The 18,610-nt window shown below is 42.6% G+C and overlaps 1 protein-coding gene across 1 annotated transcript in view; it reads left to right on the top strand.

The window, feature by feature from the left end:
- Positions 1-991: 991 nt before the first annotated feature.
- ZSWIM6 (zinc finger SWIM-type containing 6) overlaps positions 992-18,610 on the top strand; it is a 203,193-nt gene continuing 185,574 nt past the window's right edge. The window contains exon 1 of the mRNA XM_060009444.1: positions 992-1,684. Coding sequence (XP_059865427.1) covers positions 1,018-1,684 — 667 coding nt within the window. The 5' untranslated portion in view covers positions 992-1,017. The remainder of the gene's footprint in view (positions 1,685-18,610) is intronic.

Genomic DNA, 18,610 nt, shown 5'->3' with positions numbered 1-18,610 from the left:
AAGGAGCGCGAGGGCGGGGCGGCAGCGGCCAGCTCGAGACGCGCGTCGCACAGCTGCGGGACAGGTTCCGAGCGCTCTGCGCGTTTCCGGACACTTTGGCCGGCTCGGTATCCGAGACAGAGCGCACGCGGGGCTCGGGGCTGAATGCGCCGCAGCCAAGAGGGGCAGCGGAGCTGGTGCTCTTCTTCTCCGCCTTGGTCTGCAAAAGTGAACTGGAAAACAGCCGCCTAACGCAGCCTCCTCCCTCTTCTCCGGCACCGCAGCTCGGGCTGGCGGTGGGGGGAGCTCCTCCGGGCTGACTGGAGGGGAAGCGGGCGGCCGGACGGCCTCAGCCGCACCTCCTCCGCCTTCCTCACCACCCCAGTCCCCCGGGTTCCACGCCGCATTTCTTTGTTTTGAAAGCACCTCCTCCGCCCAGAGGCTTTTCCCCCGGCGGTCAGGCTGTGACGGGGGGTGGGGCATCGACCCGCGGGCCCCGCCCCCCGTTTAGCCCGGACCCCTCCCCTGTGCTCACCTCCCATCTCCCCTTCCCTCCCCGCTGCGACCCACGAGGCGCGTCCTCACTTGCTGGACATCAAAGGGAGGCTGGGAATTGGAGGGGGAAGTTGAGTAGGCAGGGGGCGCAGAGACCCACCCACCTTAGGCCAGGCCAGGCGGCCCGCCCCCTCCCCCGGGAACCCCGCCTGAGCCCCGCCCCCCGCGTCACAGCAGTCTGACATTCTCACAACCCTTCGGGAACCCAACCCCAGCGCCCCCGCTACCCCCGTGTCCGCTGAGCGCTCTATTTATGTTTCAGTCCAGCGATTTGCATAGGCCCCGCCCTTGGCCCTAGGTTCCCCTATCGGGGCCCCGCCTCAGCCTCGACGTCACGGTGAAGGCCTCACCTCTTGTGCCCGTACAAGGAGCGGCGGGCCCTAGATGGCAGCGTGGCGTCGCGGCGGCGTGTGCGTGTCGCGCTTCCTTGTGCCGTTTATAGGGTCCTGGCACTTCCGCTGTCGGGTTAGAAGCGGCGCGGTCATGGCGGAGCGCGGACAGCAGCCTCCTCCCGCGAAACGGCTCTGCTGCCGGCCGGGCGGCGGAGGCGGTGGCGGCGGCGGCGGGGCCAGCAGCGGCGGCGGAGGAGCGGGTGGCGGCTACAGCTCTGCCTGTCGGCCGGGCCCGCGGGCGGGCGGCGCGGCGGCGGCGGCGTGCGGGGGCGGCGCAGCGCTGGGGCTGCTGCCGCCGGGCAAGACCCAGAGCCCCGAGTCGCTGCTGGACATCGCGGCGCGCAAGGTGGCTGAGAAGTGGCCGTTCCAGCGCGTGGAGGAGCGCTTTGAGCGCATCCCGGAGCCGGTGCAGCGCCGCATCGTCTACTGGTCCTTCCCCCGCAGCGAGCGGGAGATCTGCATGTACTCGTCCTTCAACACCGGCGGCGGCGCCGCGGGCGGCCCCGGAGAAGACAGCGGCGGCCCCGGCGGCGCGGGCGGCGGCGCGGGCGGCGCAGGCGGCGGCGGCTCCTCGTCCTCGCCGGCCGCCACCTCGGCCGCCGCCGCCGCTGCCGCCGCCGCCGCCGCCGCCGCTGGGGCCGGGGCCCCGTCGGCGGGGGCCGCCGGGTCGGCGGACGGCGGAGACGAGACACGGCTGCCCTTCCGCCGGGGCATCGCGCTGCTGGAGAGCGGCTGCGTCGACAACGTCCTGCAAGTCGGTGAGTCACGGGGCAGTCGCGGGGCCGTCTGTCCGTTCGTCAGTCCCTCGGGGGGGCGCCCGCCCCCTCCTCTCCCCTCCCCTCCCGGCAGCCCCTCAGCCCAGCGCGCGCCCGCACCCCGCCCGGTGCCCTCACCGTCCCGGATAGTCCTCCAGAGCGGAGCGCCCATTTCCTCCCCGCCCTCCCCGCCCCCTGTCTCCCCGGACGGGCCAGCGCGAGGGGGAAATGAATCAGCAGGACGCGCCCCTCCGCGGGGTCCGCGGGGTGGGTGTCGGGTGCCCCCGGCCCGCTCGGTTCCCCGCCCTTCTTCCGGGGAGCACGTCCTGGAGGGCTGCTCGCCTGTTTTGGGGGGTGAATGTGGACAAAGGCACGGGGTGACGGCCGGGCTCCGGCGGAGGGTGTCTGTGGCGGGGCCGTGCGGGGCGGGGGAGGGAGCGCGGGCCGCACAGACAATGCCGGCCGGGGCCGAAACGGCGGCCGGGCCGCGCTCTGCGCTCTCCCTCCTCTCTCCCCTTGTCTGTCGCTCGCTCGTCTTTCTTTCTCCTCTTCCCCCCCTTCCTCACCCCCCGCCCCTTCCATTTGAGGGAGGGAAATACATTTTAATGCCACTCGGCTGGCTCTTTTCTCCTGGCTTCGACGGGCTGGCGGCCGCGGAGCTCCGGGGGTCGCTGCGGCGTCTGGACTGGCCCGGGCGAGCTCCACCGGCCGCCCCGGGATTTAAATGTCCTTTCCTCCGCGCCTCTCCGTCTCGGGGCCGCGCGGCGGGCTGGACCCATCTCCTGAGGGACCTCTCCCCGCGAGGACGCCCCCTAATTAAAGGGCGCGAGCCGGGCCGGGAGCGGCTGGTTCTTCCCCGTTCCGGGGGGCAGCGGCGTGCCCGGGGCTCCTGCCGCCGGAGTTCGGTTTGCGCCCGGGGGACCGGGGGTCGTGCTCTGTGCGATCCGTGGGGAGCGGTGACGGGCTTGGCGCTCTCGGCCGGCGGCTGCAGGAGCGTGAGGCGGAGGGGCTCCGCGGCCGCTCCCGCGTCCCTCCCTGCGCGACCGCCTGGCAGCCGGGCACGACCCCGCACTTTGTTCTCATTTTCAGGTTTATTTGTGCCCCTTTCAGTTTTCTGTCACCCTCCGAAAAGGGGAAACCAAACAAAAGAGTCTCTTTATTTCTTTTCGGGGCTTGTAAAGTAGAAGATATTTGACAAAGGCGAGAGTAGGACTTGTGGTTTAAAGCTAAACAGCCCTTCTTTTTCTGACAGACCATGAGAGTTTTCTCAAATACCGAATTCTAAAAGCTTTCCCTGTCCTCCCCCTCCCCCCACCCTCCAGTGTGTTTTTCTGGTCAGATATTTTTTTCAGCTGTAGCGCTGGGGATGTTTTGAGCTGCACGGAAAAGAACAATGCTATAGTGAAACTCCCCTTTCCCCGTATTTTTCTCCTGATTGCAAAACGACGTATTTTCTAACCCCCCCTTCTCATATTGCTGTCTATTTAAACTGTGGTGGTGAGCACGGTTCCTAATGAATGGGGAGAGGTTTGGCAGCATCACTGCCTCTGATTTTTTATTTAATCTTCTCTTTCCGTAGTCAGTTCCTTTTATCCTTCTCTTTGGGAGTCGGGTGGGGGGCTGGTGGGGACCCAAGAGAGACTTAAAGATTTGTTTTAATCCTATCTGGTTACTTTGAATTCTGATGCAATCTGCAAACGTGATTTTCTGCATGGTCATTTATTTGTAAAGGCAGCCCCCAGTGTTGCCTTTTCTAGGTTAGATACCCCTTTCCTTATGTCTAGAGGGGGTTTTAACTTCTGAGGCCATCCATTCTTTAAAAAAAATCTAATTAACAGCCTTTCAAGTTATTATGCCCCCCCCCCCCCCCCCCCGTTTCCTGCCTGGTTGAAATAGATTGAAGCACATCCATGGTTTCTCAGTATAACTAGTTTGTGAGTTTTTATGGCTTGGCTGGCAATGCTGAGTTTTTTTTTTCCCCCTTCTGTGCTTGACTCTGCTTGCAAGCAATGAGGAATGACAGGAGAGCACATAGGGAGGGTTTCTTGGCTGATTGCATTTAAGCCAGGAATTCACTGTGAAAATAAAGCCAAGGGACGATAAATAAAAGATGCAATCTTCTCTAGGAGACAGACACACAGCGTGGGCTTTGCCTGCTTTCATTGGTGAAGAGGCCGGGGTGAGTTGTAAAGAAAATAGTAACTTTCTGAATAGTCCCGGGAGGAGAAGGAGGCCACTGAATGGAGCTGGCAGTGGTTGATGTGAAGTAGATGCTTCTTATATAGTTTGAAGAGTTGACCACCCCTTTGGAAACACTTAACATACGTGCTAAACAAGTGCTGTACAAATTGTGGAAAATATTCTTTTTTCCCTTCTGAGTTCTGCCAATTTCCTTAACTTCCAAGTTGTATTACTTGTTGTGCCAGTCAGCTTAGAGATGGAAGGCTGTTAAATGCCTGGCAGCTGGCACTGAGATAGAAAACTTATGACCAAGATTTTTTTTCTTAAAGAAGAACAGAGAGAGTGGCTAGATTAACCATCTAATTTAGCTCTGAGTGGTGGTTTGAATTGGAACTAACATGAAGCTTAATTTATGATTTTGTGATTTGAGGTAGAACCCTTTCGCTTCATAACCTGAAATGGAAAAGAACAGAATACTCTGTTGATAGCATCATAAGCAATTTTCTGCTATTGCAAAATTACAAGTTTGTTTGTACAGGAAGTATTCTTTGACTTTTGTAGAGATGACTAAATTATAGATACAATACAGACAATCTAGTTGTTGGACTTTATTTTACACTTACAATGTTGAAGATTATTTAAGGTTATTTTACACTTACAATGTTGAAGATTATTTAAGGATTGAGGGACAGAGAATTGGGATTTCCCGGAAATTAAACATACTTGCTTAGTTATTATTTTCCAACTCCTAGATTTTAAGAAAAAGAAATTTAAAGGAAAAGAAATTAAACCTTTGATGTAGCAGCTGTAAGCAATATTTAATTGGTACAGAGCTGTTCATCAGTTGATTATGGGAAGTTTTGGAGGCAGTGTTGTTGGCTTATTATTGTTAACTAATGATATATGGGGTGGGAGCTATTGCTGAAGGTAAGGTGCTTGTATGTAAATATTATTGACAACATTCCAGTAATGATTTAGAAGTCACATAAATTTTCCCAAAAATTTTGCCTGGGAGAGAGCAGGCAAATCCCTAATGGGACCTGAAACTTGAATTGTTAAGGAAGAGACAGATATAAGTTACCTGATTTAAAAAAATCTAAAAGTTTCTGTAGGATTGAAAACATGATGAACCAAGTTAAGCAACTAACTGGGGCAAATATTTGCCACATGTTTGACCAAAGGCTGGCAGGTAATTCCTAAAAATCTGGGGGAAAAAAGACATGAATAATCTGGTAGAAAAATGGACAACACATTTCAGAAAGAAATGCAAATTATTAATAAATGTATTTATCTTCACTAAGAGAGACACAAAAATGACATGCCATTTTCATCCACCACATTGGCACACAGGTAGACATTACCCAGAATTGATTGAGGAGGTGGGAGAGTGGGATGCTGCCTCCCCTGATGTTTGGCACAATCTTTTTGTGTCATTTCTAGGAATTTATTCCATAGATATATTGATATTAGTGCACAGTGATGTTCATTACGGTGAGTGATGCTTATTGCAGTATGGTTTGCAATACTGAAAATCTGGAATCAAGCTAAATTTCTATCAGAAGGGAAGTGGCTAAGTAGTACTCAATGGAATACTATGCAACCATGAAAAAACAAAGTATATTTTTATATACTGACAAGAAGAGGTGACCAGCATATTTCATGTAAAAACAAGTCAATTCTATACTACAAAGCTACAGTAATCAAGACAGTGTGGTACTGGCACAAAAACAGAAAGATAGATCAATGGAACAGGATAGAAAGCCCAGAGATAAACCCACGCACATATGGTCACTTTATTTTTTAAAAAGGAGGCAAGAATATACAATGGAGAAAAGACAGCCTCTTCAGTAAGTGGCGCTTGGAAAACTGGATAGCTACATGTAAAAGAATGAAGTTCCTAACACCATACAGAAAAATAAACTCAAAATGGATTAAAGACCTAAATGTAAGGCCAGACACTATCAGACTCTTAGAGGAAAACATAGGCAGAACATTCTATGACATAAATCACAGCAAGATCCTTTTAGACCCACCTCCTAGAGAAATGGAAATAAAACCAAAATAAGCAAATGGGACCTAATGAAACTTAAAAGCTTTTGCACAGCAAAGGAAACCATAAACAAGACAAAAAGACAACCCTCAGAATGGGAGAAAATATTTGCAAATGAAGCAACTGACAGAGGATTAATCTCCAAAATTTACAAGCAGCTCATGCAGCTCAATATCAAAAAAACAAACAACCCAATCCAAAAATGGGCAGAAGACCTAAATAGACATTTCTCCAAAGAAGATATACAGGTTGCCAACAAACACATGAAAGGATGCTGAACATCACTAATCATTAGGAAAATGCAAATCAAAACTACAATGAGGTATCACCTCACATCAGTCAGAATGGCCATCATTAAAAAATCTAGAAACAATAAATGCTGGAGAGGGTGTGGAGAAAAGGGAACCCCCTTGCACTGTTGGTGGGAATGTAAATTGATACAGCCACTATGGAGTATAGTATGGACGTTCCTTCAAAAACTAAAAATAGAACTACCATATGACCCAGCAATCCCACTACTGGGCATATACCCTGAGAAAACCATAATTCAAAAAGAGTCATGTACCACAGTGTTCATTGCAGCTCTATTTACAATAGCCAGGACATGGAAGCAACCTAAGTGTCCATCGACAGATGAATGGATAAAGAAGATGTGGCACATGTATCCAATGGAATATTACTCAGTCATAAAAAGAAACGAAATTGAGTTATTTGTAGTGAGGTGGATGGATCTAGAGTCTGTCATACAGAGTGAAGTAAGTCAGAAAGAGAAAAACAAATACCGTATGCTAACACATATATATGGAATCTAAAAAAAAAAAAAAAAAGGTTCTGAAGAACCTAGGGGCAGGACAGGAATAAAGACGCAGATGTAGAGAATGGACTTGAGTACATGGGGAGGGGGAAGGGTAAGCTGGGACAAAGTGAGAGTGTGACATGGACTTATGTATACTACCAAATGTAAAATAGATAGCTAGAGGGAAGCAGCCGCATAGCTCAGGGAGATCAGCTCAGTGCTTTGTGTCCACCTAGAGGGGTGGGATAGAGAGGATGGGAGGGAGACACAAGAGGGAGGAAATATGGGGATATATGTATATGTATAGCTGATTCACCTTGTTATAAAGCAGAAACTAACACACCATTGTAGAGCAATTATACTCCAATAAAGATGTTAAAAAATAAAATACAAAAAAAGAGAAAATTTTAAGCGAAAATAAATAAAGACAACTCAACAGTTCATGTAGTATGCTGCAATTTCTGTTTAAAACAAAAAAGATGGACTTGCATATAGGTGTATAAGAATGTGGAAAATGTACACAAGCAACCAGTGGATAGTGAGTATCTTTGGAGGAGGGCAGTCAAATGAATGGGCAAGGTTTTGGGGGGAATTTTAATTTTCATTGTTATTATGGTTGGATTTTTCTTAAAACTAGCAGCATATACTTTTGTAATAAGAAATCTTAGGATCGTTATCCTTGTGTTTTTAATTAACACATTTTTTTTGTTTTGGGGTGTGTGTGTGTGTGTGTGTGTGTGTCCCCTTTCTGAAGAACTGGTGTACACTTAATTTTTTTTTTTTGAAACACCATTTCCTTATTTGTGACTAAACAATCATTTAAAAGCAAGAAATGTCTAAACAAAACTAGAAACTAGTCTTTTGTATAAGGAAGGAGCTAGGTTTTTTTGTTTTTTTTCTGGTTACTTTCGGGAGAGAAATTCTGTTCATACTTTGTTAAACATTCTCATGGTCTTTTCAGATTTGTTACTTAAAATTTTATGATTTAGGGGGTAGCAAAGCAGTAAAAGGGGATCATTATTAGATTTAAGATGGTTAAAATTTTAATCAGCTAACTTAAGGCTAATTTGTTGGCCTGTGAGTATTTTGATTTTCTTTACAGTCCAGAGATTATTATATAAAGATGTGATTCTAAATGCACTTTGAGAGTTAGGTGTTTTGTTTATTGATGATAATATAGTTAATTGAATGTAATTTTGAGATTAAGGTAATGATATAGAACAAATTTGAATGAGAGCCCTATGCTCGTTTTGTCTTTTGGTTAATGAAAAATTACACAAAAGGAAAAAAAATTGAAACTAGTTGCATGTGTTTTTTTTATTGTGGTTCTGAGTTGAGATGTTTGATTTGCTTACAATTGATTCTTGAAAGTATTGAGCATCTCAGATGTGCTCAGCATTGTTCTGAGGGAGTTTCAATTTTAGGTGAAGCAATCTTGAAATTTTTTATGATACTTGGTTCTCCAGCGGTTAGTATTGGTCCAATGAAGAAATCTAAAGTGTTTGGGAGACAGAATACTTTTCGTAGCCAAAATATTTCAACAATACTGGAAGGTGGAATTGCAGATTTGAATTAAGCAAATATTTCTACTCTTGCTTCAGTCTTTAATTTCCTGCCCTACACACTTGTATTCTGAGTACACCCTGGAATTGAGGAGGAAAAGGCCACCCACATTATTTTAACTGTGCATTGAGTTTCATCCTTTTTGCAGATGAGAGACTCGGATACCTTTCCTTCTTAAAACATCAGGATTCCGTGGAACATGTTGTCTAAAGAACAATTATTGCAATTAATTGAACAATTAAAGTCAGTGTTGTCTTAAGTATGTCCTGGCCAACTGTTAAGATGTTTATCTGTTTATCCTTGGCTTCTTTTCTTTTCACAATGGGTAATCAGTTACTGTCAGTTCCAACTCTAAATGTTTGGTCTGCAAAGATGCAGGGCAGCATGTCTTTTTTACTCAGAATCATATTAAGAGTTTACTTAAGAATGTGTGATTTTAGCTAGTAATATGTTGAGTGAACAGGATGGCAATGAAGGAATGACTGATACTTTCGTTTAAGAAAGCTGTCCCTTTTAAAAATTATACGAACGGGTCTGTACTAATTCCAAATGCTTATGTGCTTTATATTTTTGTGTTGGAAAATCGGTTTTCTTCAGTGATGCAAAATGAATTTGGTACCTTTATTTTAAGAAGCTTATGTATACATATGATAAGACACACCCGTGTTAGAAATTTTTATAGGGGCCATCATTTAACTTGAACTGCTGTTGACCTTCACCTGTTATTTAAGAGGACAAATATCCTACAAGAGAAAGCAGATTATAGGTAAGTATAAACATCTTAGAAACAAAGCAGATTATAGGCAACAATTTTTTAAATGGTAATAAACTACATGGAGCCCACAAAACCATTTTCAGTTACCTTTCAGATTACTATTATATAGTTTGAAAAATCATGCTTTCTCGCAATAAAAATGTAATCTAATTTTCTTGGTTTATTAATTTTTTGATGTATGTAAATATTACTGTATTTATTACTGTAAATTAGAAAACATGAGCTATTTCCTCCTTATAGTGAATGGAAAGACTCATCTCTTTCTGAGAAATCAGTACCAAGTGGTAATTTGGAGAAATACGTTACATAGTCTTGTCCCATGGAAAGAGACTTGTTTCCCAATCCTAGCCAGAGTCTCAAAAATAAAGTGTGTTAGATTTGTTTGAAAAATCTGAGTGTCCTTCCACTTTTTGCTTTCAGCGCCATGTGTTCTGCTAAGAATTTCCTTTGTACATGGTTTTCAATTCTTTAAAAATAGGATGCTTCCTTTATTTCTTTGATCTAGAAAAGATAGCCAAAGCAAGCTTTGGAGAGAACGCAGTGCAAAATCTGCTTTTCATTTTGAACTTAAAGATTGACCTTCAGCTGATAGTAAGTGAAGTCTGTTGGAAAAGGGTATGCTAAGTGTTTTATATTTGTGGAATTCTTTAGTGATAATTAGTTTTTTGTCAGCATATGTTACATATATTTATTTATGTATTTATTTGTAACAAATTTGATGTTCCCAAGTGAGAGAAAAGCAGACAGATGAACCTAGGTATCATTTGAGTATCACTACCCCAAGCGTATTTCAGTGACCTCTGTGTACAGGTGCACTCTTCTGTTTCTTCTTAAATATGCGAACGGATGAGATTCTGTTTTTACACAGTACTCTTGCATGATAGTTATTATCTACCTGTAGAGCTCTGAATATTTGTACAGCTAGATTCCAGCTTCTCCCATTTTGCTCATGAGAAAACTGAGGCCCAGACATGTTGAGTAATTTGTCCAGAGAGGCATAGTAAATTGCAAAGTTAAACGTGGAATCTCTGTTTTTCCACTACTCAGGCTGCCTCCTAATTTGCTGGGAATGTTTGGTAAACTTCAGAAAATCTCAGAAATCAGAACAAGCATATAGTGAATGTAAATTGACTGTGCTGTTGGAGAGATTATTTGGCTAACATTTCATTGAATGTTATAAAAGTATTTCTAGATAACATTTTAGTTTCAGGCCAGATTCTAATGACTTCAGTTAAGCAGTGATTCTGGCATGCTTAGTACATGCTAGTATAAAACATTCGTAGACATTTGGAAACTGTAGAGACGTTCTCTGATGAGATTAAAGTTCAGGAAAAGTTAGTTATGATTGCTAGCTGTATGAAACTCTGTTACAGTTGGTGTGAGTACACATGACTGTACGCATACCTCCTTGTAATACAGAATTTACTAAAAGTTGAAAATACTACATACACAGGACGATAGAAGTCAATACCCAGGAAGAAATTTGTCTATTCTGAACGTAGTATGTATATGAAAACTTATTCAGTAGTGTCTGTGTTTGACCTGTTTTTGTACATTTTTCAGTGTTTGCCAGTGTCACCCCACCCTCATCGCTAGTAACTAGTACTATATACATAACCCTTAGGTACACTTCTTTCACGTAATTGATGTGGCCTCAAAGCTTTATTAACATCTCTTCATAAAGACCTTGTATTATTTCGGGGTTTTCTTTATTGTACTGAGCATGATTTACAGTGAGCCTCTTAATACTGCTGTATCAGCATTTCCAGTCAACACTTTCAGAGCACTTAACCATGTGCCAGATACTGCTCCAAGTACTTTATATTTCTTAACAGCCCTATGAGTTAGGTACTTTTATTATTTTCATTTCACAGATGAGATAACTGAAGCATAGGGAAAAAGTGCAAGTAACTTTTGCCCAAGGTCACACAGCGTGGTAAATTATGGAGCTAGACACAGCCTCTCTGGGCTGGTACTCTTACCCCCTAAATAATATTACTTGTGATGTGTCATCGTTAACTATTCTAGAAAGTTCATCTTCATGTTTATAGTCTCTTACTTTTTAGGGTAATTTTTCACAGCCAGAATTTCACAGCCAGAAATAATATTACTTGTGATGTGTCATCGTTAACTATTCTAGAAAGTTCATCTTCATGTTTATAGTTTCTTACTTTTTAGGGTAATTTTTCACAGCCAGAATTTTAAATTGTGATCAGAGCTATGATTTTTAACATGTATTTTAAAAATTTGATTTGAAAAACTGCACTTTAAAAATACCTTTTGTGGGACCTACTGTATAGCACAGGGAACTCTGCTCAATGTTATGTAGCAGCCTGGATGGAAGGGGAGTCTGGGGGATAATGAATATATGTATATGTATGGCTGAGTCGCTTTGCTGTGCACCTGAAACTATCACAACATTGTCAATCGGTTATACTCCAATATAAAACAAAAAGTTAAAAAAAGTGCCTTTTTGTGAACGAACTTCAGCTTTGGAAGATGGTTGTGTGGGGTGATTTTGATCATCATTCATCAGACATTTTTAACTTTCGAAGGAGGAGTAACTTGCATGTTAGATCTAATTGCAATATATATGTCGCATATATACATTTATCTTGTACAACTTTTTGAATGTTATGATTGAAAATTATACTATTTCTTGTGCTGAGAAAAAGATTTAATTTTCTTTGAAAGAGATAGGTAATTGGAAGGATGTTAATTGGAAGGATGCAGTAGAACCTGTCAGTACATCTAAACTCTTACCAACTGAAAAAGCTGATCAGATAAATTGGAAGCTCATTTAGTGAATTAATGCGCTTAAAGTTCAGGTGACTCACTGCCTGGTCCTACGTTATTTAACAGTCTGTTTACTTAAAGCATTTTTCATTGTTAATTGGTGTCAGATCTCTAAGGTTAGAAGGTATTATGGAAAATAATGTAAGAAGATAGTACGTAGAATGAGTCCACAGAAGCAAGATTTAAATTCTCTTAATTACGTTAGTACAATTTAGAATGCTACATGTGCCATGTTGTAGCTGTTAAATATTTGCTGACAGTGATCAGTATTTTTATAAATGAAGTATAGGTATTTTATCATTTCACTGTAAAGGGCAGAGCCTGGAGCCTCTTCTGGTGTTACTGTTGGTCTTTTGGTAAAGGCTGGCAGAAGTTGAAGGTAGCACTGTAGTATTTGGTTACGTTGAACCTTTGTTCCTGCTACTGCTTTATATTAACTCATTTCTACAAAGAAGATGGCCATGATTTTAATAAATATTTGTCGTAAAATAAACTGCTAAAACACAAATACCAGAAGTTTGTAATCAGATGTATGTGAGAGAGGACTTTTTTAAAAAATAAGTTTACCTTATTTCTTTAGGACTTTTTTAATTTAATTTAATTTTTTAATTTTTAATTTTTTTTTGTCCATGCGGTGGGATTGAACCTGAGCCTTCAGCAGTGGAAACACTGAGTCCCAACCACTGGACCTCCAGGGAAGTCCCGGACTTTTTTTTTTTTTTTTGCGGTACGCGGGCCTTTCACTGTTGTGGCCTCTCCCGTTGTGGAGCACAGGCTCCTGACGCGCAGGCTCAGTGGCCATGGCTCACGGGCCTAGCTGCCCCGCGGCATATGGGATCTTCCCGGATCGGGGCACGAACCCGTGTCCCCTGCATCGGCAGGCGGACTCTCAACCACTGCGCCACCAGGGAAGCCCCGGACTTTGTTTTTTTTTTTTTTAAAGCATTCTTCAAGTTTCCTTAGCACTTAGGATTTTGAACTCCTGACACCATAGTCTAGTTCTCTTTTGCTTCTCTCCTACAATTATCACCTGTGTAATTTTTGTCTTATATTTTCTCTAGACCATGGTAAAGCTGAGGACTGAAATGGCCAATGGCTGCTTTGTGATGATGGCAGAATCAAGTGAGACTTGAGGGTAGGAGTGAAGGGAGCCTCTGAACCTAACCTGCCTCAGAGCTCAAGTATCTTTCTTCTTTTCCCTCCTTCTCTAATGCCCATGCTTTTTCCCTTCCTTTCTTGGGCACGGGGGAATGGAGTGGGGGAGTGAGGAATAGTAGAGAGTGGTAGGGAAAAAGGCAAGAAATCGGAAGAGGTAAGAAATACCAACCAAGAGAGTGTGTTCCATTCCTTTCTTTCCCAGCCACTGTCCCCTTCCCTTCAACCTCCCTCGATTTAGGGAAATAAAGCTGAGGTCACAAGGACCTATGTGTTCCAGCTGCTGCTTGGCTGCTATTTTTAGCCTGGCCCTCCATCAGGCTGGCACTAGGCCATGATGGCATAGGGCCAGCACGTTGTGGGACTGCTTGGCAAATGTCAAAAACTTAACTTTTCAGTTATTAAACTGAACTAATTTTTGTATATGTTCTGTGTTATGATATTCTACTTACCTCTACTTTTTCGAAGTGGGATGTGCATTTTTTAAGAAAGGATTGATTTTTGATAGTAGTCATCATACTGTGATAACTATTTTAGATAGGAGAAAGATTTAAGAATTGCCTTATCAGGTCAGACATATATCCTGCTCAATAATTTTGGTTTTGTGGTGGCACCAAGAGGTGTGAGATTTGCCTGATTAATTTAAAATGCCTTGGCCATCTTTAAAATTGCCATTCCTGTTGAAGTTGTAGAGTCTGAATTGGTTTATATAATTATAGGTGTCATTAGACATTAAAAAAAAATGTACTTTTTTTTTCTACAGTTGTCAGTGTTCTCTTTGCTAACACAGTTGTGTGTGTTTAGGTTTGGTTAATGCTGTAAGAACATGTTTAGCAAATAAAAAGCTTACTATTTATTCTAGTAGGGCGTATAGGTGGGTTTTGGTTGAAGTAGCAGTATCTGGGTCTAGATTCTGTATACCCTAGAGCCAGTATTATGTGGAGTGTATTTGCAAACTGAGTTTTAAACTTTTGGATGCACATGTGAATTTAAGAATTTACTTGATTATCAGTTGTACTCAAAATGAAAAATATGTTGTATTTGTTCTTGTATAATTTTGGAAAGAAGTGAAAAGAATGTCACAGTGTGAATCTGTAGTATGTTTGGAAGGGACTTTGGTAAGAAGAACAGTATTTATGTTCTTTCCATAGTGGTACATAAAAAAGCTGAGGGTATGTTAGGGATGATTTTCAGTGTACCATGGACCACACTGAATGTGAATAGAAACAGGGATGATGATTATTATTCACTTACTCAGTGAATTGTGGTATAATGTACTTAGATCTGTTGGATGTCAGGATAACATTTAGCTAGTGCATTGATGTGATGCCCTTCTTAAGGTAACAAAATAATTGGCCAGAATAACTAGGAATAGAATCAAATTGATTTTTTTTCACTTTGTCTTTAAGGTAGTAATTGGACAAATTTTGCTGCCTTCACTTTTTGAAATAAAATTTAAGGTGAGGGATTTACTGAAAGGTGACTTGCTGGTCTAATGGCTTAGAGAAGGCAGATGTTTCAGAGTTAATTTAAATTTTTACATCTTAAAATGAGATGCTTCCATTGTGGATAAGAGCAAGTTGGGCAGCTTACTCTTGCTGATCCAAGAATATTTTGTTTCTTAGAGTGAAAACAAAAATTTCATTAGGGAATATAATCAGAATGTCTTGGGGATAGAGTACCGAGTACATTGAACTATATCACAGTGTATTAAATATACCATGTGGTGTCTTTCTGCAGTTAGAGGTTATGGTAGGTGTATTTTCCAAAAGTGGCTTGGAGATAGATCCACTGATATATCTATGTATGTTTCTATAGATAGGGGTGTGTGTGTGTGTGTGTGTGTGTGTGTGTGTATGCACACATATATATATATTTATAATATGATGCTTAGAGCATTATAATCTACTGGATGGTAGTAGGTAAGTGACTATCTTATGGATCCGTAATGTAATTTAGATTTCATTTAGGTTAGTCATGTAAATGATGTCAGCTCCAGTTTAACTAATAAGCTTGATTAAAACCAAAGCCCAGATGGTAGTTTGACTAGTGCTGTTATAAGCAAAGTGCTCAAATGATGTTCCTTATTGGAACTTGTCAGAGCAGTTTCTTTGCAGTTTTTGTGGATCTCTCTTAGCAACTTATTAAAAAGGCATTTTGTCTAAGCTGTTTCATTAAATAGCAAGGAATTCCAGAGTATTGGACAGTATTGCATTTTTGCTTTCAATAAGAACTATTGCAATGGAGAAAAATTTTTTTGAAACTCTTTATTCATTTTAACAATTTGTGAAAAAATGCTTTTATTTTAAAATGGACAGATTTTTAAAAAAATTCTGTTTCAGGGCTTCCCTGGTGGCGCAGTGGTTGAAAGTCTGCCTGCCGATGCAGGGGACGTGGGTTTGTGCCCCGGTCTGGGAAGATCCCACCTGCCGCGGAGTGGCTGGGCCTGTGAGCCATGGCCGCTGAGCCTGCACGTCCGGAGCCTGTGCTCCGCAACGGGAGAGGCCACAATAGTGAGAGGCCCGCGTACCGCAAAAAAAAAAAAAAAAAAAAAAAATTCTGTTTCAACAGTAATTTTAAGTTTCATCCATAATTTTTCATGCTCATTTATTTTCCAGAATTCGTTTTCATAGTTTATAATTTTAGATGTGTTAGAAAAAAAATTGGTGATGTAAGAGCCAGTGACTGAGTTTATTCAAAATTCAGTGTATGTATTAGGTCTGAATTTGCATTAGCTCATAGCTTAGCAGTGGCATTGTCTTTTGATTTTGATAAATCACGAGACTTCAGAGTTCTTGTGCTCTTGTATGAAGTTTATTTTTTGACACATAAGGATATGGTTTGTATTTTTTAAACCTTGTAACTGTGTGTATGTGTTGTGTGTGAACGCCTGTTTGTGCGCCTGCGTGCATATGCGTGCGTGTTGGGGTCTTGGGAAGGAATGGTGGTAAAGATGGGCTAAGTGGTGGTGGGTTAAGGCCAGAAAAGCACAAAAAATTCAAGTAGCCATGTTCAGATATAGAGGGTCCCTTTCCTCCTCCCTCTTCCGGAATTTATATTTCACTGGGCTGCTTATTTAATGTTACGAAAACTGTATTTTTTACTTACTCTCCCCCCCCCCCATTCTTCCTGTTAAAGATAGTAACAATTCAGGGCTTCCCTGGTGGCGCAGTGGTTGAGAGTCCGCCTGCCGATGCAAGGGACTCGGGTTCGTGCCCCGGTCTGGAAAGATCCCACATGCCGCGGAGCGGCTGGGCCCGTGAGCCATGGCTGCTGAGCCTGCGCGTCCGGAGCCTGTGCTCTGCAACGGGAGAGGCCACAACAGTGAGAGGCCCGCGTACAGCAAAAAAAAAAAAAAAGATAGTAACAATTCAGAATGTAATGTATGCAGTGTATAATGGCCAACTTATGGTGGTTTTATGGATGGATTGGCTATTGCATCTCTAAAAGGCTGGTTTTTAAAATTTACTCCTTGAGTTGCAGTTCCCCTCTTTGATCCTTTACAGTTGTGGAGCAACTAGTTTTCTCTTTACTTTTGATTTGCCTTTTTAAGTTTTAGAATTGAGCTTTGAACCTGGCTCTTTCAAGAAGCCTAATTTATTATTTAATGTAGAAAATTCTGTGTCTTGACTCTTTCAATAAGCCTTACCCAGGAAATCTAGAACCGTCATACCGTTTTTAAAAAAGATATAATAGTAAATCAAGTTCATAAGTATACTCTGGTTTTTTCTCAGTGAAGGTGGGTAGACCTTCTGACATTCTGCAAGGGGTTGTTGTAAAGACTGACACTGGCCTGTCTGATTCATGGCCCTTTCCAAACTTGAGAACACAGCTGTGGAACTCATCTTTAATGTGAAAATTGGAGAAAATGAGGGATTGTTTCTTATGAGAAATTGCAGTGTGTAGGATTGTAGATTTCTAAGCATCTTTTATAGAGGGGAGCAATAGTTAGGCTATCGAACAACTCAGAATATGAAGTGCTAACAAATAAATGTAAAAATATTCTGCTATATATTGTTCTTTTAAATAACATTTTATTTATTTACTTTTTAATATTTATTTATTTGGCTGTACTGGGTCTTAGTTGTGGCACGCGGGATCTTCATTGCAGCATGCGGGGCTTTTAGTTGCAGCATGCGGGATCTAGTTCCCTGACCAGGGATCGAACCTGGCCCCCCTGCATTGGGAGCACAGAGTCTTAACCACTGGACCACCAGGGAAGTCCCTGCCGTATACTGTTATAGGGTCATTTTGAGTTTGCTATTGTTTAGTAGATATTTCTAGTCTTGTTTTTTAGGGTGAGAATCACAGAGTATTTAAATAAAAAGTCCCTTTTTGGAGTTGAAATATAAATCTGCTAGAGTGAAAAAAAATACTGGTAAATTTTAAATCCAGGACAGCCAACTATTAATAGTGTCAGTGAAGTGTGTGTATAGTAGACATTGAAATGTCCCTTGAATGAATGGTAGGCTTAGATTATATGTCAGTATTTATGTGTACCTGTATGAAATTCTCTTAGTTGAAAAAAAATAGCTCCAAGTTCCAATTTCTGTTTGATTTTCTAAATCTGAGTTGTCTCTTAGGAGGTATTTTGAATAGGAATATGACCATAAGATAGGAAGGTTGGTTTTTGAGACTTTATTTTATTACCAGCAGTACATTTATACAAATACCATGTAAGGTTTCTTTCTTCTTTTTCTTATTTGAGGGAACTTTTTCCTTCGAGCTTGTTAACTTGTTAACAGTATCAGCATCAGCCAAAAAACTATTCTGAAAAAGCAGTTTATTTATTAGATGGTTCCGGCGTCTACACAGAAAATAATTCGGGCATTCCTGTGTAGAACAGTACTTTTGGGTTACCAAAGCAAATAACTTTGAATTTTAAATACCTTCGAGTGATTAAGAGATTGCTTTTTCCTTTTATTTGATACTTCAATTTTTGTTTTTTTAAACAAGGTCATTGGAGCACTTTTTAAAAATAATTAATTAATTAATTAATTTTTGACTGTGTTGGGTCTTTGTTTCTGTACGAGGGCTTTCTCTAGTTGCGGAGAGCGGGGGCCACTCTTCATCGCGGTGCGCGGGCCTCTCACTGTCGCGGCCTCTCCCGTTGCGGAGCACAGGCTCTGGACGTGCAGGCTCAGCGGCCATGGCTCACGGGCCCAGCCGCTCCGCGGCATGTGGGATCTTCCCAGACCGGGGCACAAACCCATGTCCCCTGCATCGGCAGGCGGACTCTCAACCACTGCGCCACCAGGGAAACCCCTCAAGTTAAATTTTAAGAACTTAATATGAACTGAAATTTTGGTTGTGTATTTTTTTCAATTCTATTTTTGAGTGATCTCATACATCATTGCCCTTGAAAACTGTGCTGATGTGACCTGGATGACCTGCTCCACACTCTTTTCTAACTATCCAGTGAAAGGCCTGTTAATGGCCTTTGTATACTTCTAATATGTACCACAGAGCTTTTCATTTTCTTGTATGTGCTCTTCTCATGTGTGTACATGTGTTAAGAGTGGACTTCATGTATTTGTTAAGAGTGTTATAATCAGCTTGTGAACTTTGGACAGGCAAGGATCAGCTCTTATGATATGTATTGCAGGCAGGATG

The sequence above is a fragment of the Delphinus delphis genome, chromosome 3 (assembly GCF_949987515.2).
Source record: "Delphinus delphis chromosome 3, mDelDel1.2, whole genome shotgun sequence".
NCBI classification, from domain to species: domain Eukaryota; kingdom Metazoa; phylum Chordata; class Mammalia; order Artiodactyla; family Delphinidae; genus Delphinus; species Delphinus delphis.
Note: the sequence above shows the minus strand (reverse complement) of the source record. Positions and strands in the feature narration are given on the sequence as shown.